The sequence below is a fragment of the Oncorhynchus nerka genome, linkage group LG4, assembly GCF_034236695.1.
Source record: "Oncorhynchus nerka isolate Pitt River linkage group LG4, Oner_Uvic_2.0, whole genome shotgun sequence".
In the NCBI taxonomy this organism is placed as follows: domain Eukaryota; kingdom Metazoa; phylum Chordata; class Actinopteri; order Salmoniformes; family Salmonidae; genus Oncorhynchus; species Oncorhynchus nerka.
Genome location: NC_088399.1, coordinates 56,631,626 through 56,659,570, shown reverse-complemented (window position 1 = coordinate 56,659,570; position 27,945 = coordinate 56,631,626). Strand labels below are relative to the sequence as shown.

Here is a 27,945-nt window from a genome sequence, read left to right as displayed (position 1 = left end):
GAGTTGTGCAGACTCAGGTCAACTGAGCTTTGAAGGAATACGCAGATTTAAAGAGGAGTCCGTAATTTGCTTTCTAATAATCATGATATTTTCCTCCCCCATGCTTCACAGTAGGTATGGTGTTCTTTGGATGCAACTCAGCATTCTTTGTCCTCCAAACACGATGAGTTTGGGATCATTGTCATGCTGAAAGACCCAGCCATGTTTCATCTTCAATGCCCTTGCTGATGAAAGGAGGTTTTCACTCAAAATCTCACGATACATGGCCCCATTCATTCTTTCCTTTACACGGATCAGTCGTCCTGGTCCCTTTGCAGAAAAAGAGCCCCAAAAGCATGATGTTTCCACCCCATGATTCACAGTAGGTATGCTGTTCTTTGGATGCAACTCAGCATTCTTTGTCCTCCAAACACGACGAGTTGAGTTTTTACCAAAAAGTTATATTTTGGTTTCATCTGACCATATGACATTCTCCCAATCTTCTTCTGGATCATCCAAATGCTCTCTAGCAAACTTCAGACGGGCCTGGACATGTACTGGCTTAAGCAGGGGGACACGTCTGGCACTGCAGGATTTGAGTCCCTGGCGGCGTAGTGTGTTACTGATGGTAGGCTTTGTTACTTTGGTCCCAGCTCTCTGCAGGTCATTCACTAGGTCCCCCCGTGTGATTCTGGGATTTTTGCTCACCGTTCTTGTGATCATTTTGACCCCACGGGGTGAGATCTTGCGTGGAGTCCCAGATCGAGGGAGATTATCAGTGGTCTTGTATGTCTTCCATTTCCTAATAATTGCTCCCACAGTTGATTTCTTCAAACCAAGCTGCTTACCTATTGCAGATTCAGTCTTCCCAGCCTGGTGCAGGTCTACAATTTTGTTTCTGGTGTCCTTTGACAGCTCTTTGGTCTTGGCCATAGTGGAGTTTGGCGTGTGACTGTTTGAAGTTGTGGACAGGTGTCTTTTATACTGATAACAAGTTCAAACAGGTGCCATTAACGTCTTGGATATAGGGGGCGCTATTTGAATTTTTGGATGAAAAACGTTCCCGTTTTAAACAAGATATTTTGTCACGAAAAGATGCTCGACTATGCATATAATTGACAGCTTTGGAAAGAAAACACTCTGACGTTTCCAAAACTGCAAAGATATGTCTGTGAGTGCCACAGAACTGATGTTACAGAAAAAACCCAGATAAAAATCCAATCCATTTTTTGAAACCGCCTCATGCCAATTAAACCTTATATGGCTGTGAAGGAGCTAGGAGTCAGCTTACGTTTTCCACGTTTTCCCCAAGGTGTCTGCAGCATTGTGACGTATTTGTAGGCATATCATTGGAAGATTGACCATAAGAGACTACATCTACCAGGTGGTCGCTTGGTGTCCTCCGTCGCAATTATTGCGTAATCTCCAGCTGCAGTATTTTTCCGTTTGCTTCTGATGAGAAGCCAACTGCCACCACTGATAGATTATCGAATAGATATGTGAAAAACACCTTGAGGATTGATTCTAAACAACGTTTGCCATGTTTCTGTCGATATTATGGAGCTAATTTGGAAAAAGGTTCGGCGTTGTAAGTGACTGCATTTTCCGGTCTTTTTCTTAGCCAAACGTGATGAACAAAACGGAGCTATTTCGTCTACACAAATAATCTTTTTGGAAAAAATGAACATTTGCTATCTAACTAAGAGTCTCGTCATTGAAAACATCCGAAGTTCTTCAAAGGTAAATGATTTTATTTGAATGCTTTTCTTGTTTTTGTGAAAATGTTGCCTGCTGAATGCTAGGCTTAATGCTATGCTAGGCTATCAATACTCTTACACAAATGCTTGTGTAGCTTTGGTTGAAAAGCATATTTAGAAAATCTGAGATGACAGTGTTGTTAATGTTAGGGAGGCTGCGAATTTTCGCAGCTTTTTGTTAAAAATCGCGCAAAATTTCAACGTCCTGCTACTCATGCAAGGAATATAGTAAATGCATATGATTAGTATGTGTGGATAGAAAACACTCTGAAGTCTCTAAATCATGTCTGTGGCTATAACAGAACATGTTTAGGAGTCAAAATCCCAAGGAAAACTGTTCACCAAAAACACACAAAAAATATCCATCCGCCAGTCTCTGAATTGTCTATGGCCAGGGAAAATAGATGGAGTCCCGTTTACAATTCCTACAGCTTCCACACGATGTCGTCAGTAGTACTGGCAATTCATTTCTGGTTTATCCTTGGTGGGATGACGAATAGGCACTTCCTGTCTTGGGGTACACTGAAGGAAGTTATGAAAGGGAGAAAATGGACAATGATTTCAAGACTTGCTGCTATCGAATACAGATCGCCCCGTGATCAATTTTATCGATTATTAACGTTTATTAATACCTAAAGGTGGTTTACAAAAGTAGTTTGAAGTGTTTTGTCAAAGTTTATAGGCAACTTTTTTAATTAAAAAAAATGACGGTGCGTTTTGAAAAGGTGCTTTTTCCTGGATCAGACGGGCTTCATAAATGGACATTTTTGGGTATACATGGACCAATTTAATCGAAATAAAATACCCAATTGTGATGTTTATGGGACATATAGGAGTGCCAACAAAGAAGCTCGTCAAAGGTAATGAATGTTTTATATTTTATTTCTGCGTTTTGTGTAGCGCCGGCTACGCTAATTATTTCTGTTTACGTCCCCTTTGGTTATTTCGGGGGTTGCATGCTATCAGATAATGGCTTCTCATGCTTTCGCCGAAAAGCATTTTACAAATCTGACATGTTGGCTAGATTCACAACGAGTGTAGCTTTAACAAAAGGCTAAGCTTGTGTTTCAATATATTTATTTCATTTCATTTGCGATTTTCATGAATAGGAAACGTTGCATTATGGTAATGAGCTTGAGGCTATGATTACGCTCCCGGGTACGGGATTGCTCGACGCTAGAGGTTAATACAGGTAACAAGTGGAGGACAGAGGAGCCTCTTAAAGAAGAAGTTACAGGTCTGTGAGAGCCAGAAATCTTGCTTGTTTGTAGGAAATCATTTGCAAATAAATAAATTAAAAATCCTACAATGTGATTTTCTGGATTTGTTTTTTCTCATTTTGTCTGTCATAGTTGTAGTGTACCTATGATGAAAATTACAGGCCTCTCATCTTTTTAAGTGGGAGAACTTGCACAATTGGTGGCTGACTAAATACTTTTTTTGCTCTACTGTAGCTACCCTTTGCCTTGATGACAGCTTTGCACACTCTTGGCATTCTCTCAACCGTCTTCATGAAGTAGTCACCTGGAATGTATTTCAATTAACAGGTGTGCCTTTAGGAATTTATTTCCTTAATGCATTTGAACCAATCAGTTGTGTTGTAACAAGATAGGGGGTTATAGAGAATATAGTCTGTGAGTATAACAGAACTCAGGCAAAAACCTGAGAACAAATCCAAACAGAAGTGAGAAATCGGATGTTGCTATATATTCAACCCATCCCTATTGAAATCCCCTTGAGATATGAATGAAGATTCACTTCCTAGGGCTTCCACTAGATGTCAACCGTCTATAGAAATTTGAATGAGGCTTCTACTGTGTTGTGGGACTGAATGAGAGGGGAATGAGTCAGACTACTGGCAGAGAGCCAGTTCCAGGTCACGCGCATATTGCATGATATCTTCCTGCGTTCTGTTCCTCCTCAAGACACAAAGGAATTCTCCAGGTGGTACTTTATTGAAGATTTATGATAAAAACATCCTAAACGTTCTGCACTTAGTTTGAAATGTTTCTTTGACCTGTAATATAACTTCTTGAAGATTTTGTCCGAAAAAATGGTTTACCAGCTCCAGCGTTTGGATAGGTGTACCAAACGCGCTAACAAAAGTAGCTAATTTGACATAAATAACGGACATTATCGGACAAATCAAGTATTTATTGTGGACCTGGGATTCCTGGGAGTGCATTCTGATGAAGATCATCAAAGGTAAGGGAATATTTAGCATGTCATTTATGGTTTATGTTGACTACAACATGGCGGCTAATTTGACTTGATTGTTCTGTGCGCCGTCTCAGATTATTGCATGGTTTGCTTTTACCGTAAAGTTTTTTTGAAATCTGACACAGCGGTTACATTAAGGACGGGTATATCTATAATTCCATGTGTATAACTTGTAGTATTTCTGTTGAATCGATGTGGCTAAGCAAAATCACTGGATGTTTTTGGAACTAGTGAATGTAACGCGCCAATGTAAACTCAGATTTGTTTATATAAATATGAACTTTATCAAACAAAACATACATATATTGTGTAATATGAAGTCCTATGAGTGTCATCTGATGAAGATCATCAAAGGTTAGTGATTCATTTCATCTCTATTTGTGCTTTTTGTGACTCCTCTCTTTGGCTGGGAAAATGGCTGATTTTATTGTGGTTTGGTGGTGACCTAACATAATCGTTTGTGGTGCTTTCGCCGTAAAGCCTATTTGAAATCGGACACTGTGGTGGGATTAACAACCTTTAAAATGGTATAAGTTACATGTATGTTTGAGGAATTTGTATGAGATTTCTGTTTTGAATTTGGCGCCCTGCACTTTCACTGGCTGTTGTCATATCGTCCCGTTAACGGGATTGCAGCCCAAAGAGGGACATGAAGGTCAGTCAATCTGGAAAATTTCAAAAACTTTGTAAATTTCTTCAAGTGCAGTCGCAAAAACCATCACCTATGATAAAACGGGCTCTCATGAGGACCGCCACAGGAAAGGAAGACCCAGAGTTTCCTCTGCTGCAGAGGATAAGTTCATTAAAGTTACCATCCTCAGAAATTGCAGCCCAAATAAATGCTTCACAGAGTTCAAGTAACAGACACATCTCAACATCAAATGTTCAGAGTAGACTGCATGGTTGAATTTCTGCAAAGAAACCACTATTAAAGGGCACCAATAAGCAGAAGAGACTTGCTTGGACCAAGAAACACAAGCAATGAACATTAGACCGGTGGAGTTTTGGTGGTTCCCACCATGAAGCATGGAGGAGGAGGTATGGTGGTGTGGAGGTGCTTTGCTGGTGACACTGTCAGTGATTTATTTAGAATTCAAGGCACACTTAAGCAGCATGGGTACCACTGCATTTTTCAGTAATACGCCATCCCATCTGGTTTGCGCTTAGTGGGTCTATCATTTGTTTTTCAACAGGACAATGACCCAACACACCTCCAGGCTGTGTAAGGGCTATTTGACCAAGAAGGAGAGTGATGGAGTGCTGCATCAGATGACCTGGTCTCCACAATCACCCGACCTCAACCCAATTGAGATGGTTTGCGATGAGTTAGACTGCAGAGTGAAGGAAAAGCAGCCAACAAGTGCTCAGCATATGTGTGAACTTCTTCAAGAATGTTGGAAAAGCATTCCAGGTGAAGCTGGTTGAGAGAATGCTAAGAGTGTGCAAAGCTGTCATCAAGGCAAAGGGTGGCTACTTTGAAGAATCTGAAATATAAGTTTTTATTTGTTTAACACTTTTTTTTTTTTTTACTTCATGATTCCATGTGTTATTTCATACTTTTGAGATCTTCACTATTATTCTACAATGTAGAAAAAAGTAAAAATGATGAAAAACCCTTGAATGAGGAGGTGTGTCCACTTCTGACTGGTAATGTTCATGTGAAAACATTTATTAAAAAGCTGTTTTTACTTTGTAATTATGGGGTATTGTGTGTAGATTGATGAGGGGATTTTTTACATTTTTTAAAATACATTTTAAAGTAAGGCTGTAAGTCAAGTAGTCTGAATACCTTCCCGAATGCAGGGTATTTAGTACCCTTGACTTACTACACGTTTTGTTGTGTTACAACCTGAATTCAAAATGTATTAATTTAGATTGTTTTGTTTCACCCATCTACACGCAATACCCCATAATGACACATTTTAGCACATTTTTGAAAATGAAATACAAAAATATCTCATTTACATAAGTATTCACACCCCTGAGTCAGTACATGTTAGAATCACCTTAGTAGCAGTTACAGCTGTGAGTCGTTTTGGGTAAGTTCTGTCAAGTTGGTTGTTGATCATTGCTATTTTCAAGTCTTGCCATAGATATTCAAGCCAATTTTAAGTCTAAACTGTAACTAGGCCAGAACATCTAGAACATTTCAGTGTTGCCTTGGTAAGCTACTTCAGTATCTATTTGGCCTTGTGTTTTAGGTTATTGTCCTGCTGAAAGGTGAGTTCCCGAGTGTCTGTTGGAAAGCGGACTGTGTTTAGCTCTATTCTTGTGCTCAGCTCTATTCCATGTATTTGAATCCTAAAAAACGTCTTAGTTCTTGCCAAAGAAAAGAATACTGTGTTCTACCTTAAATGGTTTACAGAGTTAATGTTTACAGTTAATTCATTGATCTGTATCTAAAACTATTTTTCATTTACAAGAGTCATTTAATTAGAATTCACGTGATGAAGATTGAGAGAACTATGTACGTATTTCTGTTGTATTGGTTATTATTATTATTGGATTACACTATTGACCATCATTGGAGGCTGGTGACTTGAACAATTGAGGAGGATGGGAGTCCCACGGTATAGGCACGGAACGCACGGTGATGACAAAGTGATTAGTGCTCACATGTCAAAGCTGCTGAATCTCACTCTTGTAAGGAAATCCTCTTTCATAAATACATTAAGTGATGAATGTGAAATTCAGATTAGGAGTTTAGAATCACTGGGTGTAGTGTCAGAATCCTATTGAAGCCTACTATGCCCAATCTTACTGCAAAGGATTCCAGAGAACATAGTTCTTGACTATAGTCGTCAGATGGGAGTAGAGGATAGTCAGTTTCCTACAGAAAGAGGTTCAGACCAGGGAGATGACCAAGAACATGCAACCTACAGAAAGAGGTTCAGACCAGGGAGATGACCAAGAACATGCAACCTACAGAAAGAGGTTCAGACCAGGGAGATGACCAAGAACATGCAACCTACAGAAAGAGGTTCAGACCAGGGAGATGACCAAGAACATGCAACCTACAGAAAGAGGTTCAGACCAGGGAGATGACCAAGAACATGCAACCAACAGAAAGAGAGCAAACCATGGAACAAGTCATGCTTCTCCAATGAAATGAAAACAAAATGACCCAACATGCCATCTGCTGCGGCACTGCACACAACCAGGCAGTAGGAACAAAACTGTCTATTCTGTGACATTGCAGACCACAAATCCAAAAACTGCACAGACCACAATATTGCTGCACGCAAAGAGAAAAAGAGAGACTAAAGAAAATTGGAAGATGCTTTGTATGTTTAGGACAGAAACACACAGCATAATTCTCTTACTGTGCAACCCCCTATTGTTTCTGCAGAAGCTGTTCTTTCCTCAGTTATTCCCCATTTAGTGAAGATGAAACCAGATGGACAGAACACTGTGTTGCTACAAATGGCAAAGGCATGGGTAGAAGGCCCATTGGGCAGGAAGATGGCTCGTTGCTTATTAGATGGAGGCAGTCAGAGAAGCTTCATACATGAAAATCTTGTGAAGAGGTACTCACTCTTCCCAACTTCTGCTCCAGCAACGTCCTAACAGAACACATTGAAGAGAATGTCTGGGACAAACAGCAGAGAATAGAGATAGAGGCAATTGAAACCCCACAAGTGTGCACAGCTGTGATGAAGGTTCCTGGTGAACAGATTCAACATGAGCTCAATAGAAAGGGACTGCAGCTCACAGACTTTCCAGAAGATGACAATGATCCTGAACTCTCTGTCCTGATAGGAGCAGACTACTACTGGCAGATAGTATCAGGCAGAGTGGAGCGACTGACGGAGACGCTGGTTGCTTTAGAGATCACCTTTGGATGGTCGGTGCAGGGATCCGTGTCCATGTCAAGTGTCGCCGAGGCAACATGCATGTTCATCCCGCATGATGAAGACACACTAGACTTCAAGCAACTGCATGCATTCTGGGAGCTTGAGTCTCTGGGTATCACCAGCAAGAAAACAACACAGAATCCAGAGGTAAATGAGGCTCTACAGAGGTTCGAGAGAACAACCACCTTCAAAGATGGACTAGACCATGTGGAGTTGCCATGTAAACAAGAAATGCCAGAACTCCTAGACAACTATAAAATCTCCAAGAAACGGTTTGAAGGTCTGAAGAAAAGACTGAAGAAGGGTGTGACTTTGTACCGCAGATACAATGAAGTTGTGGAGGACTACTTACAACAGGATATGGCATAGGATGTGACCAAGGACAATGTATCAAGCGCAAACAACATGAAATACTACTTACCTCACCACGCAGTACTCCGGGAGGACAAGGTGACGACAAAACAGAGTGGTGTTTGATGTCTCGTCCCATGACGATGGCTGTCCATCCCTCAATGACTGTCTACTCACAGGACCGAACCTGAATCCGGATCTGCTCAGCGTTCTGATAAAGTTCAGACTACATGAGATAGCATTCATGGCAGACATCAAGAAGGCTTTCCTGCAGACATCCAAAGCAGAGAGAGACAAACGTTGTGAGATTCCTGTGGCTCACATGCCCACCAATGGGAGAAAATAAAGAGGAGCTGCACGTGCTGAGGGTGAACAGAGTGCTATTTGGAGCTTCCCCAAGTCCATTCTTGCTGGCAGCTACAATCAGGAAGCACCTGAAACAATATGAAACAGAACAACCAGAAGTCACTCTATGTAGATGACTTCATTGCAAGTTCACACGATGTTGAAGAGGCTTACTTTGTGACAACTGCAAAACGAATGGTGTCGACTGCAGGCACAGACCTCTGCAAGGGGATGACTAACTCTCCTGAACTGAAAACAAAATGGGAGGGGAGTACGACAACTTACCACCCATTGATGCTAGAAACACAAGGAGTAGTGCTCAAAGCTTTAGGTTTAGTGTGGAGACCGGGACCAGATGAGAAGTATTCTGCACGCATCTTCAAACCTCTTTGCTTCCTGATCCCCTTCAACATCAGGGTCAAGTAAATGCACCAGGAAATGTGGGAGAGAGGACTCAGCTGGGATGAAGTGACCATCTGAACTGACATGAGAATGGCAACCGTCGTGTTCAGAACTAGTCACACACTGAAACTACACGTGTTCTGTGACGCAAATGAAAGGGCTTACAGTGCTGTAGCTTACATGCAAGGCGAATCACAAGACAGAGGAACAATGACAAGTCTAGTCACATCAAAGTCTAGGGTAGCCCCACTCAAGAAAATTACGCTGCCACGCCTGGAGCTCATGGGAGCTGTGATTGGAGCGAGAATAGCAAAAAACCTCATGACCACACTGAAAATGGAACAAAAACGGATCTAAATGTGGACAGACTCTATGATTGGATTTGCAGCTCACGAATGTAAACAGTTTGTCGCAAACAGAGTGCCGGAGATCCAGTCCTTGACCAATCTAGAGTCATGGTCACATATGGAAGGGAAAATAAATCCAGCTGACATCCCTACAAGAGGACAAACTGTTCAAAACTTGACACAGAGCCAGCTATGGTGGAACGGACCTAGCATTCTGACATCACCCCATTAGTCGGAGGAGACTGATGACGACAAGGATTCAGAGGAGGTGGATGCAGAACTCAAGTCCAGTGACCTGGTGACTGTACAGCTCACATCAAACAGCGCAGACATCCCTGAACCCGTGTTGGAGCTTGAAAGGTACAGCAAACTGAAGAGTGTTGAGTGACCGCCTGGATAAAGAGATAAATAGCCAATGCTCATACAAACATGAAGATGCAAGGTGGACTGACTGCTGACGAACTGTTCAAGGCAAAAAAACTCAGCACCCAAAGCTCAACAAGGAGGAAATGGCAAGCAGATGGGAAGTACAGGCAGAGACTTGTGACCAGCTTCTGGAACAGCTGGTGAAGAGACTACTTGCTGGATCTAAAGTCAGCACACCGCTGTGACACACCACAGCCCACCCCACTGAAAGTGAGTGACGTTGCAATCATCGGAGAAGATAACACACCTAGACAAGCCTGGGAACTAGGGAAGTTTGGGGAACTGTTTCCAGGCCGAGATGGCCTAGTTAAGTCATGTTCAGTTCGAACTGCCCCAGGGACTTTGTTGAGGAGACCTATTCAGTTGATATACTGCTTAGAGATGTAGATGAACACCGGATGTTGTAGCTTAAATGGGTTACAGAGTTAATGTATACAGTTAATTCATTGAGCTGTATCTAAAGATATGTTTCTTTTACAATTCTTTACATATGTACAAGAGTAATTGTATTAGAATTCATGTGATGGATATTGAGAGAACTATGTACATACTTCTGATGTATTAAATTACGCTATTGACCGCAAGTACCAGAATGCCTTGCGACCGGAAGTTTAAAAATATATATATATAAAAAAATAATAAAGCGATAGCGTCAGTTATGTACAAGTGAACCAGTGTTATTACTAAAAATAAGCTTTCATCTCACAACTGACGACCTGAGTCATTACTTTGAAGTTAGTTATTCTATATACCCATAACATGATGCAGCCACCACCATGCTTGAAAATAAGAAGAGTGGTACTCCGTGATGTGTTGTGTTGGATTTGCCCCAAACATAACATTTTGTATTCAGTACATAAAGTGAATTTATTTGCCACATGTCTTGCATTTTTACTTTAGTGCCTTAATACAAACTGGGTGCATTTAAAAAAAATATAATAATAATAATAATTCTGTACAGGCTTCCTTTTCACACTGTCATTTAGGTTAGTATTGTGGAGTAACTACAATGTTGTTGATCCATCCTCAGTTTTCTCCTATCACAGCCATTAAACTCACCATTGGCCTCATGGTGAAATCCCTGAGCAGTTTCCTTCCTCTCCGGCAACTCTGTTAGGAAGGATGCATGTATCTTTGTAGTGACTGGGTGTATTGATACACCATCCAAAGTGTTATTAATAACTTTACAATGCTCAAAGGGATATTCAATGTCTGCTTTTTAATTTCCCCCCCTTTTACGAATAAATGCCCCTTTCAAGGCATTGGAAAACTTCCCTGGTCTTTGTGGTTAAATCGGTGTTTGAAATTTACTCCTCAACGGATGTTACAGATTGTGCATTATATTTGGGGTACAGAGAGGTAGTCATTCAAAAATCATGTATTATTGCATACAGAGCCCATGCAATGTATTGAGTTTTTAAGCCACATTTCACTCCTAAACGTATTTAGGCTTGCCATAACAAAGGGGTTGAATTCTTACTGGCTCAAGATATTTCAGCTTTCATTTTTTATTAATTTGTAAACATTTCTAGAAACATAATTCCACTCTGACGTTATGGGGTATTGTGTGACACAAAATGTAAATGTAATCCATTTTAAATTCAGGCTGTAACACAACAAAATGTGGTCAAAGTAAAGGGGTGTGAACACTTTCTGAAGACACAGTGCTTTCTGTAGACATGAATGACATCACCTCGCAGAATGATCCTCTCTATTAGATCCCATCTTATCTTGGCACCCCACGTACACCTGCTCCTCCCACCGCTACCCCTCTAACTCTCCTGCCATCTCCTCCCATAGGGCTCTGCAGCTGCTACAGTTGACCTTATGTGAGACAGCTACTCACTGAGTACAGTATCATCCCTGATTCTCTGCCTGTTTGAGTGTGAGAGCGAAGTTGGGTACGTGCCACCTGGCAATCGCTTTGAAGGGGAACCCTTCCAAACCTATAAACCCTTTTTGATTTTGAAAGCTTTTGTGTGGGAAAGTCTGTGAAAGTCATATTCACATCGAGGTCGTGGTGATTCAGGACTGCCACCCGAGTGTTTAGTTTTTTAAAATTCTACTACCTCATATTGTGTTTTTGTAAGAAAATGTTTCAGCAAATGGCTTATTCTTCAGCATACTGTGTAGTGCTGTTTTTTTCTTCATTTCCTTCGCTCACTCGCCCCCCCCCCCCCGCACCATCTTTCCATGTCCTCAGACTGATTGTGTGAGTGCACCGCAGCAGTCTACATTCAATGCTCTCTCTGTCTGTCTGCATCTTCTCTCTCTCTCTCTCCCATGATGCATCACCCCCATTTCCTCCACCCATGCCTCGTGGGACTGTGTTTCCTATAAAAAAAGAAAGACACATTTTCTTATGTAAATGAGTTGATGTTCAGCCAGTGCCAATGTAGACTTGATTTGAGGAGTGTATATCATTTGCTGAAGTATGTCTGGTTATGGACTCACATAGGGCCCTGCAGCTGCTACAGTAGGCCTTATGAGTCAGCTATTCCCTTTGAATACATTATCATCCTTGTTTCTCTGCTTGGGTGTAAGAGGTAACCTGGGTACGTGCCACCTGGCAATAGCTTTTAAAGGGAAACCTTTTTGATTTCAAAAGCTTTTGTGTGGGGAAAGTCATATTCACATCGAGGTCATAGTGATTCAGGACTGCCACCGAAGTGTTTTGTTTTTTAATTCTACTCCAGCATATTGTGTTGTCTTTGTTGGAAAATGTTTCAGCAAGTAGCCTATTCTTCAGTGCTGTGTTTCTATCCCCCCCCCCCACCCACCATGTCTCCATGTCCTCAGACTGATTGTGTCCCTTTCCTTCTCCCCCCCACCATCTCTCCATGTCCTCAGACTGATTGTGTGAGTGCACCGCAGCGGTCTACAATCAATGCGCTCTCTGTCTGTCTGCAATCTCCTCTCTCTTTCTCCCATGATGCATCACCCCCATTTCCTCCACCCTTGCCTCGTGGCACAGGAACTCAGAAATATTCTTCCTGTTTCCTGTCAAAAAGACAATCCGAAAGACCCGTTTTCCTTATGTAAATGAGTTTGTTTTCAGCCAGTGCCAATGTAGACTTGATTTGGGAATGTTTTGAATTTGCAGAAGTATGGCTAGTTATGGACTCCTGCTCTCTTGGTATGTTGGTATCTCTGGCACTCCAGTTCAGCCCTGTTGTTGGTCTGTGCTGTCTCTGCACTGTCTGTCTGGGGTACATTGGTTCTCCATTTGACAGTGGAGCCAGTGGAGTGTCAGCCTCATGACGGAGTTATCCCATCCTATGGATCTCTGCTGTGGGCCTTGACAGCCTGGTTTGGAAGTCACTGGGTTGTGGAGGAAACAGTAGAGATTCAGAACCTACTGTATAGTAGTGAGCCGACTAGTTAATTTTAACAGGCGGAAGGATGAAACTTAATCCGTTTTGCATCTGGGTCATGTTCAGTAGGGCACATAGTTTTGTAATGGAAAACATAAATAACTTTTCTTATTGGACAAGTTCAGGTAGTATCTTTCCATTTCCCAACCTACTGAACATGACCATGTACTGAGTTCTCTGTTATTTTGTGTTTGGCCTTAGGTGTGGAAGTTGAAGGGGTCGGATGAGCACCTGAATGTGGAGAGAACGACGGGAGGCAGCCAGGAGGGGCTGGTGAGTCCCGATGCACCCATCCACACCTCAGCTACTGACTCTGTATAAACAACTGGCCCAGCACAATCACCTGCCTACTTTCAGTTCTCTATATACTGTAGGCATACATACACTTATACGGTTATCCATGTCTTTATCTCTAGTTGTGTCCTGGTTCTCACTTTCTGCACTCATCCATATATTTAAAAGTAAAGAAAACGCCTTTATATTATTGGATACCCGCTTGAAAAATGTAATTGCAAACTCTCAAACCACATTCACTTTTTCAAAAAGTGCTGCACTTTTGAATAGACCGAGAAGTCCAATTCTACTCCCTAACTTGGATCAGCAAGGGAAAGGCTCCCAAAAGAAGAGGGTGAAGAGCGAGATTAGGATTTTTTTTCTTGTCAAAAGCAGTTTTTTGGGGGGATTCCTGTACTGTGACAGAGGGCACAAGTTGTCATTACCATGCAACCGTAGTAGTCTAATCGCGTCTAAGCTTCCCATTCTACTTCAGTGAATAAGTATTGCAGCTCCTCCGAAGGCGAAGATATATTCCTGGCTTAGCATACACCATCTACAATGACTCCATGTTAGCCTGAGCACTGAAATACACTTGGGGAATGAGGGCATTTTTGTTCTACATTTTATCTCCAATGCTGGGTGTACAACTGATAAGTGAACACCACTTTCCTCAGGTTAGCTGCTTATTTATGCTTTCGGTGGAGATTAACACTTTATTAAAAAAGCTGTCAAGCATTTCATACTAAGGCTATTATGGTGACTGTATTGCCATCACAGCACACCAGTAGTCACGAGCCATGAACGCAGTCAAATCCAAGCTCTCATGCTGCTGATGATCAGTAGTAGCCTACCCAAACTTGCTAACGTTGTGGAAATATTGGTTCAATAATATCCTCAGATACCGGAGCCTGTGAATTCAAATAGACTTTATTACAAAGTAACAAGCTGAGTTGGTCCATTGACCAACCGCCGGACTCTGTTTCAGTCCACTCTTTTTTTATACAGTTTCATGCTTATTCAAGTTTCATAGTCCCTCCACTTTATGCTAATAACCATATCCCCTCGGCTTTACTCCACCATTGTTTCCAAATCTAAGTTATTTCCTCTAGGCGGGGTTTACCCTCCCCTCTAGTTCTTTGGATCAATTATATTGGTGGCGCACCTATACATTATTTCCAGAAAATAATAAGTACAGATTACTATAGGCAATTATAAGATTGCTACATGCCATTATCGGACTATAATATTACTACGGGCCATTCTAGGATTAAGTACAGATAACTATAGGCCATTATAGAATTATACAAATAAATACACTTAATCCCAGGATTACACATAGTGCCTTTGGTTACTCCCTTTTAGAGCTGTTCAGCGTTTTAACAAGAAACACATTCTCTTAACAGAAAGCACCCATATATTCCCCCCTTTGGGACTTACGTCCCAACCCTTAAATTTGATCCAGTACAAGTGAGAAGGAGAAGCACCTTCTGTATGTATTGCTATGGAGGCAATCTGCCTCCCTTTCTCCTTATCAACCGTTGCTCCTCTTCCTCACCCATACTGGGGAATCAGGACCAAACCTCTCCTTTCACATATAGCTAGAAAGAAGTAAAAGATCCATCCTCCAGCCAATTGTCCTTTAACACACTGTGTATAAGCATGCATTGCTTTGCCTTGCCCAAGGTTCTCAGTTATGTAGAATACAATAAAAACAATCAACTCAACCTCATAAACCCTTATAACATCGTTCTCAATATGACACCGAAACATGTGGCCCTCCCTCACGGACACCTCTCCAACAACCATTTTAGCATAAGCGTTAAACATGCCGGAGGATTAAAGGCATGGTCCGTGGACTCTTGTAACCGGAAAAACCCTTTGTTACATACATGTTTAGACAAAACAAATTCTCAGAAGGTCTAACATCATTTATAGTATCATTCAACAATTGATATACTGAATATATGTATATTCACTAAACACACTATTCATCACAATACAATGGGCAATCACCCCTTTGACACATTGCACAATCCAATGGTTCAATATAATGATAATATCCGTCTCTTTCGTTCCATCCCATTGGGCACCACTTACAATACCCTCGTTTAGGGCACTGTTGGTGCCAATGTGCTCCTACATTCTGTTGAAACCTGTGATCAGGATCCTCATTATCCTTGACATAGTCCGGAACTGGATATATGTCAGGAAGTTAGCCATCTATTTCAGTCTCTAACAATTGTTGTTGTTGTTGATAGGTACGACAAGCCACACCTCCCCCTGGAGCTACTCCCCATAACCATGCAGGATCTCCAAATGGACAGTCCAAAGGTCCTCCTTTAGCATTACATGGTTTTCCCTGTTTGTTGGTGTATTGTCCTGGAGCTCCAGGGACAGGGTACACCTCCACAGGTGGGTTGGTAAGGACTGTCTTTGGATCAGGAGAGATTTCAGTAAAGGCAAAACACAACCGAATACCACTCCCATCACCACTAGTGAGACACCTATCATGATTGCCATTTTTGCAAACATTGCTCCCCATTTTCCCAGGATTCAGTCCAACCAGTTCCAGGCATGGGAGTCATGTCCAGCATTGACCTTTACTTCCTGTCGTAGTCCTTTCAGCTTGGTCATTGCCTTAGTAAATGAACCATCTGGGGCGGTGTTATTGGGGATGAAGGTGCAGCATTCATCTCCAAACATAACACAAACTCCACCTTTTTCTGCTAAGAGCCCATTCAAGGACTGCCTGTTCTGCCATGTCATTCTGCTTGTGGCCTGTACTTTTTCTCCCAACGCTGTCAATGCAGAGTCTGTATAATTAATGAATCTTTGTTGGTTATAGTAAATATAATTAATCCATTCTGGATTTTTGTTTTTGTTAACCTCATCTCTTGCTTTGTATTCCCTGGGGATTCCTCTAGATTGTCCTATTGCATCCAAATAGACCTTGGGGTCAGACTTATACTCTCTCCTTACTGGAAACAGGTACAAAAGTATCTATATCCACAGTAAAACGAGTCCTATATCGACATAACCTGAATGAACTCTCAGCAAGGAAGAAGCCACTGCTCCAAAACCGCCATTAAAAAAAGCCAGACTACAGTTTGCAACTGCACATGGGGACAAAGATAGTACATTTAGAGAAATGTCCTCTGGTCTGATGAAACAAAAATAGAACTGTTTGGCCATAATGACCATTGTTATGTTTGGAGGAAAGGGGGGAGGCTTGCAAGCCGAAGAACACCATCCCAACTGTGAAGCACAGGGGTGGCAGCATCATGTTGTGGGGGTGCTTTGCTGCAGGAGGGACTGGTGCACTTCACAAAATAGATGGCATCATGAGGTAGGAAAATTGTGGATATATTGAAGCAACATCTCAAGACATCAGTTAAAGTTAAAGCTAGGTTGCAAATGGGTCTTCCAAATGGAGAATGACCCCAAGCATACTTCCAAATTTGTGGCTAAGTCAAGGTATTGGAGTGGCCATCACAAAGCCCTGACCTCAATCCTATAGAAAATTTGTGGGCAGAACTGAAAAAGCGTGTGCGAGCAAGGAGGCCTACAAACCTGACTCGGTTACACCAGCTCTGTCAGGAGGAATGGGCCAAAATTCACCCAACTTATTGTGGAAGGCTACCTGAAATGTTTGACCCAAGTTAAACAATTTATAGGCAATGCTACCAAAAACGTATTGAGTGTATGTAAACTTCTGACCCACTGGGAATATAATGAGGGAAATAAAAGCTTAAATAAAAATGGCTCTCTACTATTATTCTGACATTTCACATTCTTAAAATAAAGTGGTGATCCTAACTGACCTAAGACGGAGTTTGTACTAGGATTAAATATCAGGAATTGTGAAAAACTGAGTTTAAATGTATTTGGCTAAGGTGTATGTAAACTTCCGACTTCAACTGTGTGTGTTTACTTTTTTTTTATTTGTACGTAAACGCAAACAGATGTCTGCACTCCTCCGCCGGGGGCACACTAAAAAATGCTCCACATAAATCGATCACTGTAAGGTACTTGGCATCTGGGGGAACATTGATCGTGTAAGGGTTTGGAACTTCCGCAAGCCAGTCCTGTGCTATGTAATTTATTGCTCTTAAGACATGTATCAGTCTCCATTTCTTTTCATCTGCTTTAAGGACGGGCAATAGAGATGTATTGTAGCAGCTCTGTGTTTCTATTAATACCCCTGCTTTAATCAGCCCCTCAATAGTCATGCTTATGCCTTCCCTCAGCTTCTGGTTTCCTATAATATTGGTCTTTTCAGGGGTGTTTAGCATCTGGTTTTAATTTAATGCTTACAGGACTTGCTGATTTCACTACTCCAACGTCTGTGTCATGTTGTGATACCCCTTCTGGTAAGTGTTTGTTCCATTTCCTGCCTCTGCTGGTTATCTGGTGCGATCCCTTCTCCTAATTCTACTTGGTAAGTGTTTGTTCTATTTCCTGCCTCTGCTGGTTATCTGGTGCGATCCCTTCTCCTAATTCTACTTGGTAAGTGTTTGTTCTATTTCCTGCCTCTGCTGGTTATCTGGTGCGATCCCTTCTCCTAATTCTACTTGGTAAGTTTGTTCCATTTCCTGCCTCTGCTGGTTATCTGGTGCGATCCTTCTCCTAATTCTACTTGGTAAGTGTTTGTTCCATTTCCTGCCTCTGTTATCTGGTTATCTGGTGTTCCATTTCCTGATCCCTTCTCCTGATTCTACTTGGTAAGTGTTTGTTCCATTTCCTGCCTCTGCTGGTTATCTGGTGCGATCCCTTCTCCTAATTCTACTTGGTAAGTGTTTGTTCTATTTCCTGCCTCTGCTGGTTATCTGGTGCGATCCTTCTCCTAATTCTACTTGGTAAGTTTGTTCCATTTCCTGCCTCTGCTGGTTATCTGGTGCGATCCCTTCTCCTAATTCTACTTGGTAAGTGTTTGTTCCATTTCCTGCCTCTGCTGGTTATCTGGTGCGATCCCTTCTCCTAATTCTACTTGGTAAGTGTTTGTTCTATTTCCTGCCTCTCTGCTGGTTATCTGTTGCGATCCCTTCTCCTAATTCTACTTGGTAAGTGTTTGTTCTATTTCCTGCCTCTGCTGGTTATCTGGTGCGATCCCTTCTCCTATTTCTACTTGGTAAGTGTTTGTTCTATTTCCTGCCTCTGCTGGTTATCTGGTGCGATCCCTTCTCCTAATTCTACTTGGTAAGTGTTTGTTCCATTTCCTGCCTCTGCTGGTTATCTGGTGCGATCCCTTCTCCTAATTCTACTTGGTAAGTGTTTGTTCTATTTCCTGCCTCTGCTGGTTATCTGGTGCGATCCCTTCTCCTAATTCTACTTGGTAAGTGTTTGTTCCATTTCCTGCCTCTGCTGGTTATCTGGTGCGATCCCTTCTCCTAATTCTACTTGGTAAGTGTTTGTTCTATTTCCTGCCTCTGCTGGTTATCTGGTGCGATCCCTTCTCCTAATTCTACTTGGTAAGTGTTTGTTCTATTTCCTGCCTCTGCTGGTTATCTGGTGCTATCCCTTCTCCTAATTCTACTTGTTGGTTAGCTAACTTCTACATCCTTTGGGTCCCCATTCATTACTGTTGTGGGCAGTATTTTACTAAAGGCTTTATGAGTGGATAGTCTGTTTTGTTCCACTTGCTTATTTTTGCTTGTTTCATCATGGACCTAAATCATTTTCTATAGCTCCCTTATTTACTAGCAATGTAATGTGTGGAATGGAATCAGAAATATTATACAATGTTTCCACAGTATGAATCATCCCTATCCTCTACATCCATTGCTGCTCCCTGTTTCCCTATAATTATGTACTAGGACATAATTGGTACTGATTTTCCATTTGCATTTATTATCCAAAGTTGTTCTAATAAAGTACCTTGTTAGGGGTCATACTGCATTGTGCAGTGATACTCAGAGCAAAATCAATCAGCTTCAGGTATCTGAGCCTGGATAAACCTTCCCCACTACAGTTTGATCTATTTCTATCTTCATTTCTCCTAACCAATACATATTTGCTGTTCCTTTTGTCATTACCATTTGTAGGTTTTAGTCCCGTTACCCCTTCAGGAGAGCACTTCATTTGGATGCCCATTTTGCATAGAGCATCCCTCCCCAGTGCATTCATTGGGGTTTGTTCTGACACTAATATAGGAAGGGTCGCTGATTTATCATCAGCTGTTAAATGGACTGGACCTGTCATTGGAATTAACTGCGTTTGTCCCGAGAATCCTATAGTTTTGGCATATTCACCAGACATGGAGAGATGAGAGGCATAATTTGGACTTACACATGTGTAAGTGGCTCCCGTATCTATCATCATGGGTGTGCCTCTGTTCTCTATTTGAACCTGCAGGATAGGTTCTTGATCAGCTCTTGTGGTGATCACTGGGAACTAAGTCTCCCCTGTAGGATTCTCTGGGCATCCCTAGTATCCCTGATTAGGCCCCACCCATGGGTTCACAGGACCCTGTGGTTGCTTCTGATTTTTGTTTCCAGCCTCCTCCAGTCTGTTTCCAATTATTTTGGTTCCTATTTCCCTGTTGTTGCCAGGGGTTAATAGGACAATTTCGCCTAGTGTGTCCTGGCTGTCCCCAACAGATCCCAGGTGGTCCCAGCGGGCCCCTGTTTCCTCCTCTCTGATTGTTTTGCATAAGTCTTTGTTGCCTATTGCCATTATTCCATTGTTGGGGTTGTTGTGCATACACATTCACTACTGGTGGTGTGGGTTGTACTTGGGCCTGCTGGACAGGAGATGGTTGTAGTCCTCCAGAGGAGACTGCAGCCATTGTTCTGCTTCAGGCACAGGGGCTGTCACTGGAGCTTGGACTTTCTTTTTTCCTTTGTTCGTTAGTTCTTCCAGCTGGAGCTGTATTAGCTTGTTCTGAATGTATTCTCCTTGTTCCTCGAGTCTTTGTTTATCCTTTCTGTATTTTCCCACTGCATGGATTACATGGTCACATAATTCGTTGTGTGATTTTGAAGACATTCCCACCACGTCCTCCAGCCTGCTTCTCACTGGCTGGGGCATGGCCTCTATCACTGAGTTCCGGAACAGAGTTGTCATCAGTGTGTGCCCCTCTGGATCCCGTTCTGTTTCCAGCCTCCATCGTTTCAGCTGTCCATGTAGATACGCAGCTGGATTCTCTGTCTCCCCCAGTGCTTCCACTTTTAGTGACTTTTCAATCCTTGCCGGGTATTGCCTTCTTAGAGCACACCAAAAGTCTGGGCGGTGTGAGTCAAAGTCTATTCCATCTCCCAGTGTAGTCCCTATTGCCTCGTTCAGGTTACTGGACCTCCCTACATCCTCCTTCTTTGCCACTCCCACTACTCTCGCCAGCAGTGCCTTCAGATCCCCCACAGCCAGTAGCTTACCCATGGTTTGCTCTTCACAAGTCCTTATCCATTTTCCTTCTCCATCATGGAGGTCAGGTAGGCGGGCAAACAACCCTTCCAGGTCCTGCGAGCCCCATGGGACATAATCGCAGCCCTCTTTTTTTTTCCCTTTCCCTGCCATAGACCATTTTCCTTAACTGGCTATACAGTTGAAATCGGAAGATTACATACACTTAGGTTGGAGTCATTAAAACTCGTTTTTCAACCACTCCACACATTTCTTGTTATCAAACTATAGTTTTGGCAAGTCGGTTAGGACATCTACTTTGCGCATGACACAAGTAACTTTTCCAACAATTGTTTACAGACAGATTATTTCACGTATAATTCACTGTATCACAATTCCAGTGGGTCAGAAGTTTACATGCACTAAGTTGATGGTGCCTTTAAACAGCTTGGAAAATTCCAGAAAATTATGTCATGACTTTAGAAGGTTCTTAGTGGGGCAAAAAAGTATTTAGTCAGCCACCAATTGTGCAAGTACTCCCACTTAAAAAGATGAGAGGCCTGTAATTTTCATCATAGGTACACTTCAACTATGACAGACAAAATGAGAAAAAATTGTAGGATTTTTAATGAATTTATTTGCAAATTATGGTGGAAATTAAGTATTTGGTCAATAACAAAAGTTAATCTCAATACTTTGTTATATACCTTTTGTTGGCAATGACAGAGGTCAAATGTTTTCTGTAAGTCTTCACAAGGTTTTCACACACTGTTGCTGGTATTTTGGCCCATTCCTCCATGCAGATCTCCTCTAGAGCAGTGATGTTTTGGGGCTGTTGCTGGGCAACACGGACTTTCAACTCCCTCCAAAGATTTTCTATGGGGTTGAGATCTGGAGACTGGCTAGGCCACTCCAGGACCTTGAAATGCTTCTTACGAAGCCACTCCTTCGTTGCCCAGGCAGTGTGTTTGGGATCATTGTCATGCTGAAAGACCCAGCCATGTTTCATCTTCAATGCCCTTGCTGATGAAAGGAGGTTTTCACTCAAAATCTCACGATACATGGCCCCATTCATTCTTTCCTTTACACGGATCAGTCGTCCTGGTCCCTTTGCAGAAAAAGAGCCCCAAAGCATGATGTTTCCACCCCTATGCTTCACAGTAGGTTCTTTGGATGCAACTCAGCATTCTTTGTCCTCCAAACACGACGAGTTGAGTTTTTACCAAAAGTTTATATTTTGGTTTCATCTGACCATATGACATTCTCCCAATCTTCTTCTGGATTATCCAAATGCTCTCTAGCAAACTTCAGACGGGCCTGGACATGTACTGGCTTAAGCAGGGGGACACGTCTGGCACTGCAGGATTTGAGTCCCTGGCGGCGTAGTGTGTTACTGATGGTAGGCTTTGTTACTTTGGTCCCAGCTCTCTGCAGGTCATTCACTAGGTCCCCCCGTGTGATTCTGGGATTTTTGCTCACCGTTCTTGTGATCATTTTGACCCTACGGGGTGAGATCTTGCGTGGAGCCCCAGATCGAGGGAGATTATCAGTGGTCTTGTATGTCTTCCATTTCCTAATAATTGCTCCCACAGTTGATTTCTTCAAACCAAGCTGCTTACCTATTGCAGATTCAGTCTTCCCAGCCTGGTGCAGGTCTACAATTTTGTTTCTGGTGTCCTTTGACAGCTCTTTGGTCTTGGCCATAGTGGAGTTTGGAGTGTGACTGTTTGAGGTTGTGGACAGGAGTCTTTTATACTGATAACAAGTTCAAACAGGTGCCATTAATACAGGTAACGAGTGGAGGACAGAGGAGCCTCTTAAAGAAGGTCTGTGAGAGCCAGACATCTTGCTTGTTTGTAGGTGACCAAATACTTATTTTCCACCATAATTTGCAAATACATTCATTAAAAATCCTACAATGTGATTTTCTGGATTTTTTTTTTCTCATTTTGTCTGTCATAGTTGAAGTGTACCTATAATGAAAATGACAGGCTTCTCTCATCGTTTTAAGTGGGAGAACTTTTTATTTGAATTTTAAAATCTTTTTATTTCACCTTTATTTAACCAGGTAGGCTAGTTGAGAACAAGTTCTCATTTGCAACTGCGACCTGGCCATGATAAAGCATAGCAGTGTGAACAGACAACACAGAGTTACACATGGAGTAAACAATTAACAAGTCAATAACACAGTAGAAAAAAAGAGAGTCTATATACATTGTGTGCAAAAGGCATGAGGTAGGCGAATAATTACAATTTTTCAGATTAACACTGGAGTGATAAATGATCAGATGGTCATGTACAGGTAGAGATATTGGTGTGCAAAAGAGCAGAAAAGTAAATAAATATAAACAGTATGGGGATGAGGTAGGTAAAATTGGGTGGGCTATTTACCGATAGACTATGTACAGCTGCAGCGATCGGTTAGCTGCTCAGATAGCAGATGTTTGAAGTTGGTGAGGGAGATAGAAGTCTCCAACTTCAGCGATTTTTGCGAATTCGTTCCAGTCACTTGCACAATTGGTGGCTGACTAAATACTAGTATCTGATTATTTTAACTGTTGTCCTGTAACCCCTATTCCTTTTTCAAACCCCTCAGTCTAAGCCAAGTTTTACTTAAACGTCTATGGGTATTCCTTGATTGTGCTAGTTCCTCTAATGTAGATCCAATTCGCCCTACTGTCCATTAACTAAAACCACTCTCTCGCTCTGCTTTTAATAAGTATCTTCCAACAGGACCGTTTAGCTCTGGGTGACTAGACCACACCCTAGTTCCTGCTACCTCTATCCAGGTTATTTTTATATTTTCTAACTACTGTGCTGCACCCAGCATCAGTTGCTTTTCCAGTCTTTTTAGATACCTATTCTATTCTCTCGTTGCATAAACACTTCCACTTCTATTTTCACAACTTTTCTTTGATTTCCGGGAACCTGATAATGTTCTGTCTTGCACCTGTGTATTCTTTGTTTTGTTTGCCTCTTACTTTGTTTCTCTAGTCTAGACACTCACTTTCTTTTATTTGACCTCTTTGAGCTTCTTATAGTATCCATACTATTCTTTGTTCCCTATTCTCATTCTGTTCTGCCATTCACTTTTATATATATTTGTTAATCATTTATGTCCGGACGGCAGGTCCATGTGCGTAATTCTCCTCGCCATATTTCTATCATTACTATTTCCTGTGCCGACCACTGTTTTAATCAGTCGTAGTTTAAAGGTTCTTTAAACTGGTTTACGCCACCATCTGCAAATGGTAAATTGAGAAGTTCTTATCTGTACCCACCTTACTCTTAACTCCAGCCCACCTGGTAACAGACATTTTTCTGTAAATGTTTGATCACCATACATTCGTACGTTGGGTCCAGGCCAAGAGCGTCCTCCCTACCAGGTCACACTTAAGTTACGGTCCAGGAGCAGTTCGCTTCCAGACTGAATCCTTCTTTTACTCTTTCTTTCACACTTGCTCAACCCCGGTGGAAACTGGGCGCGTCCTCCCTACCAGGCTGCACTTAACCTGTTGCTTCTACTCGGGACGCTTGCGTCCCAACTAGAGCTCTGGAAATGCAAATGCGCTACGCTAAATGCTAATAGTATTAGTTAAAACTCAAAAGTTCATTAAAATACACATGCAGGGTATCGAATTAAAGCTACACTCGTTGTGAATCCAGGCAACAAGTCAGATTTTTAAAATGCTTTTCGGCGAAAGCATGAGAAGCTATTATCTGATAGCATGCAACACCCCAAAAGACCCACAGGGGACGTAAACAAAATAATTAGCATTTCGGCGTTACACAAACCGCACAATAAAATAGAAAACATTCATTACCTTTCACCATCTTCTTTGTTGGCACTCCTAGATGTCCCATAAACACTATTTGGGTCTTTATTTCGATTAAATCGGTCCATATAAAGCCTAGATATCGTTATATGTAGACTGTGTGATAAACGAAAAAAACATTGTTTCAAAACGTAACGTCATTTTTTTAAATTCAAAAAGTCGACGATAAACTTTCACAAAACACTTCGGAAATACGTTTGTAATGCAACTTTAGGTATTAGTAAACGTTAATAAGCGATAAAATTCATCAGGAGGCGATGTAAAGATCATTAGCTGTCCGTCTGGAAAAATGTCCGGCTAGAAACTCAACGAAAATATCCGGTCCTAGACCGGATTAGATACGGTGTCCTGCATGTGTTTGACCAAGAAAAAACTCGAAGGGAAATGACAAGACTCTAGACACCGTGTGGAAGCTGTAGGTACTGCAACCTCAGTCAATTAATTGTGGTTCACCTTTATCAATGGGATCAAGTAGCGCATGGATATATTTTCCCATTTTCAGTGATCAGTTTTTCCTGTGCTTTTCGATGTAAATGCCGTTTTGGTAAAGCCACAGCAGTGATTTAACCAGTTTTTTAAACGTCTGAGTGTTTTCTATCCACACAGACTAAGCAAATGCATATACTATATTCCTGGCATGAGTAGCAGGGCGCTGAAATGTTGCGCGATTTTTAACAGAATGTTCAAAAAAGTAGAGGGTCGACTGAAGAGGTTAAGCAGCGATCCAGGAGAGGAGCTTCCCCACCAACGAGAAGAATTCCACACTTTACGCATTTCTTATGCTTTCCCCAAGCGACCTGAAAATTCAGCCCTTCTCTGATACACTTCCCCGACCCACATGACTCGGACTGATTGAATAAGATTAATGAATTGCACTCGCAACTAATTGCGATTGCAGCCTCAAAATGGGTTGAACAAACAAGTCCGGCCAAACTGAATTGGACAAACAATCCAAATGTAACGGATGTGAAACGGCTAGCTTAGTGAGCGGTGGTGTGCGCTAAATAACGTTTCAATCGGTGACATCACTTGCTCTGAGACCTTGAAGTAGTAGTTCTCCTTGCTCTGCAAGAGCCGCGGCTTTTGTGGAGCGATGGGTAACGATGCTTCGTGGGTGACTGTTGTTGATGTGTGCAGAGGGTCCCTGGTTCGCGCCCGGGTATGGGCGAGGTGACGGTCTAAAGTTATACTGTTACACAAACTCAAACAGACTGAACAAACTGGTCAGATGAACCACCGAAATAAAACAGGTGAATAACCCCACTCAACTGAGCCAATCAAAACTGATGTGGCACAACCCCCCCCCCCGCCTTTGCTTACTCCCTTTAGAGCTATTCAGCCTTTTAACAAGAAATACATTCTCTTAACCTCTCTGGTACAAGGTCCCACCTCGACAACAGCCAGTGAAATTGCAGGGCGCCAAATTCAAAACAACAGAAATCCCATAATTAAAATTCCTCAAACATCCACCATTTTAAAGATAAACTTCTTGTAAATCCAACCACAGTGTCCGATTTCAAAAAGGCTTTACTGCGAAAGCACACCATGCGATTATGTTAGGTCAGCACCTAGTCGCAGAAAACCATACAGCCATTTTCCAGCCAAGGAGAGAAATAGCGGTTAAATTAATCACTAACCTTTGATGATCTTCATCAGTTGGCACTCATAGGACTTCATGTTACACAATACATGTATGTTTTGTTCGATAATGTGCATATTTATATCCAAAAATCTCAGTTTACATTGGCGCGTTAAGTTCAGAAATGCATTGTCTCAAACAAATATCCGGTGAAAGTGCAGAGAGCCACATCAAATTACAGATAAACTTCTCCTTAATGCAACCGCTGTGTCAGATTTAAAAAAGGCTTTACGGAGAAAGCACACTTTGCGATTATGTTAGGTCAGCACCTAGCCACAGAAACCCATACAGCCATTTTCCAGCCAAGGAGAGCGTCACAAAAGTCAGAAATAGCATTAAAATGAATCATTTCCCTTTGATCTTCATCTGGTGGCACTCCCAGGTCTCCATGTTAGACAATAAATGTTTGTTTTGTTCAATTATGTCCCTCTTTATGACCAAAAACCTCCTTTTTGTTTGCGTGTTTTGTCCAGTAATCCGAAGTCCAGACGAAAAGTTTTTAAAAAGTACAATAAAAGTTAGTAGAAACATGCCAACCGATGTTTAAAATCAATCCTCTGGTTGTTTTGGTCATAAATAATCAGTAATATTTCAACCGAACAAAAGCTTCGTCAATAGGAAAGGAGAAACAATCAGGCGCATGGCTGAGGAATGGAAATTTCCACTGGCCACTGATTGAAAGTGCTGTATCTCCCTCATTTGTCAGAGTAAAATCCTGAAACAATGTCTAAAGACTGGCCACATGTAGAGGAAGCCACAGAGCTTGTGATCTGGGTCCTAAGTCTTTGTATGGTGGATTGGCTTTCATTGGAAAAACAGCCTATCAAAATAATAGTACTTCCTGGTTCGATTTCCCCGAGTTTCCTCCTACCATATCAGTTCTGTTATACTCAGACATTATTTTAACAGTTTTCGAAACTTTAGAGTGTTTTCTATCCAGATCTACTAATTATATGCATATCCTATCTTCTGGGCCTGGGTAGCAGGCTGTTTAATTTGGGCACGCTTTTCATCCAAAATTCCAAATGCTGCCCCCTACCCTAGTGAAGTTAACAGAAAACACCCATACTAACTGTCTGGTACTCAGCACTCTGGTACTCAGCCCATGAGCTCATGTTGTGCAACATCTCTATAGGCTAGGCCTACTATATAATAGGCTAGGCCTGTTACTAGCCTGTTCAACCTCTTTCGTATCGTCTGAGATCCCTAAAGATTGGAAAGCTGCCGCAGTCATCCCCCTCTTGAAAGGGGGAAACACTCTAGACCCAAACTGTTACAGACCTATATCCATCCTGCCCTGCCTTTCTAAAGTCTTTGAAAGCCAAGTTAACGAACAGATCACCGACCATTTCGAATCCCACTGTGCCTTCTCCGCTATGCAATCTGGTTTCCGAGCTGGTCATGGGAGCACCTCAGCCACGCTCAAGGTCCTAAATGATATCATAACCGCCATCGATAAAAGACAATACTGTGCAGCCGTCTTCATCGACCTGGCCAAGGCTTTTGACTCTGTCAATTACCGCATTCTTATTGGCAGACTCAATAGCCTTGGTTTCTCAAATGACTACCTCGCCTGGTTCACCGACTACTTCTCAGATAGAGTTCAGTGTGCCAAATCGGAGGGCCTGTTGTCTGAACCTCTGGCAGTCTCTCTATGGGGGTGCTACAGGGTTCAATTCTTGGGCCGACTCTTTTCTCTGTATATATCAATGATGTCGCTCTTGTTGCTGGTGATTCTCTGATCCACCTCTACGCAGACGACACCATTCTGTATACTTCTGGTCCTTCTTTGGACACTGTG

At 42.0% G+C, this 27,945-nt stretch overlaps 1 protein-coding gene across 1 annotated transcript in view; it reads left to right on the top strand.

Annotated features, from left to right (window-relative positions):
• LOC115128233 (oxysterol-binding protein-related protein 10-like) overlaps nucleotides 1-27,945 on the top strand; it is a 150,899-nt gene that overhangs the window by 43,772 nt on the left and 79,182 nt on the right. The window contains exon 4 of the mRNA XM_029657907.2: nucleotides 13,257-13,328. Coding sequence (XP_029513767.2) covers nucleotides 13,257-13,328 — 72 coding nt within the window. The remainder of the gene's footprint in view (nucleotides 1-13,256; nucleotides 13,329-27,945) is intronic.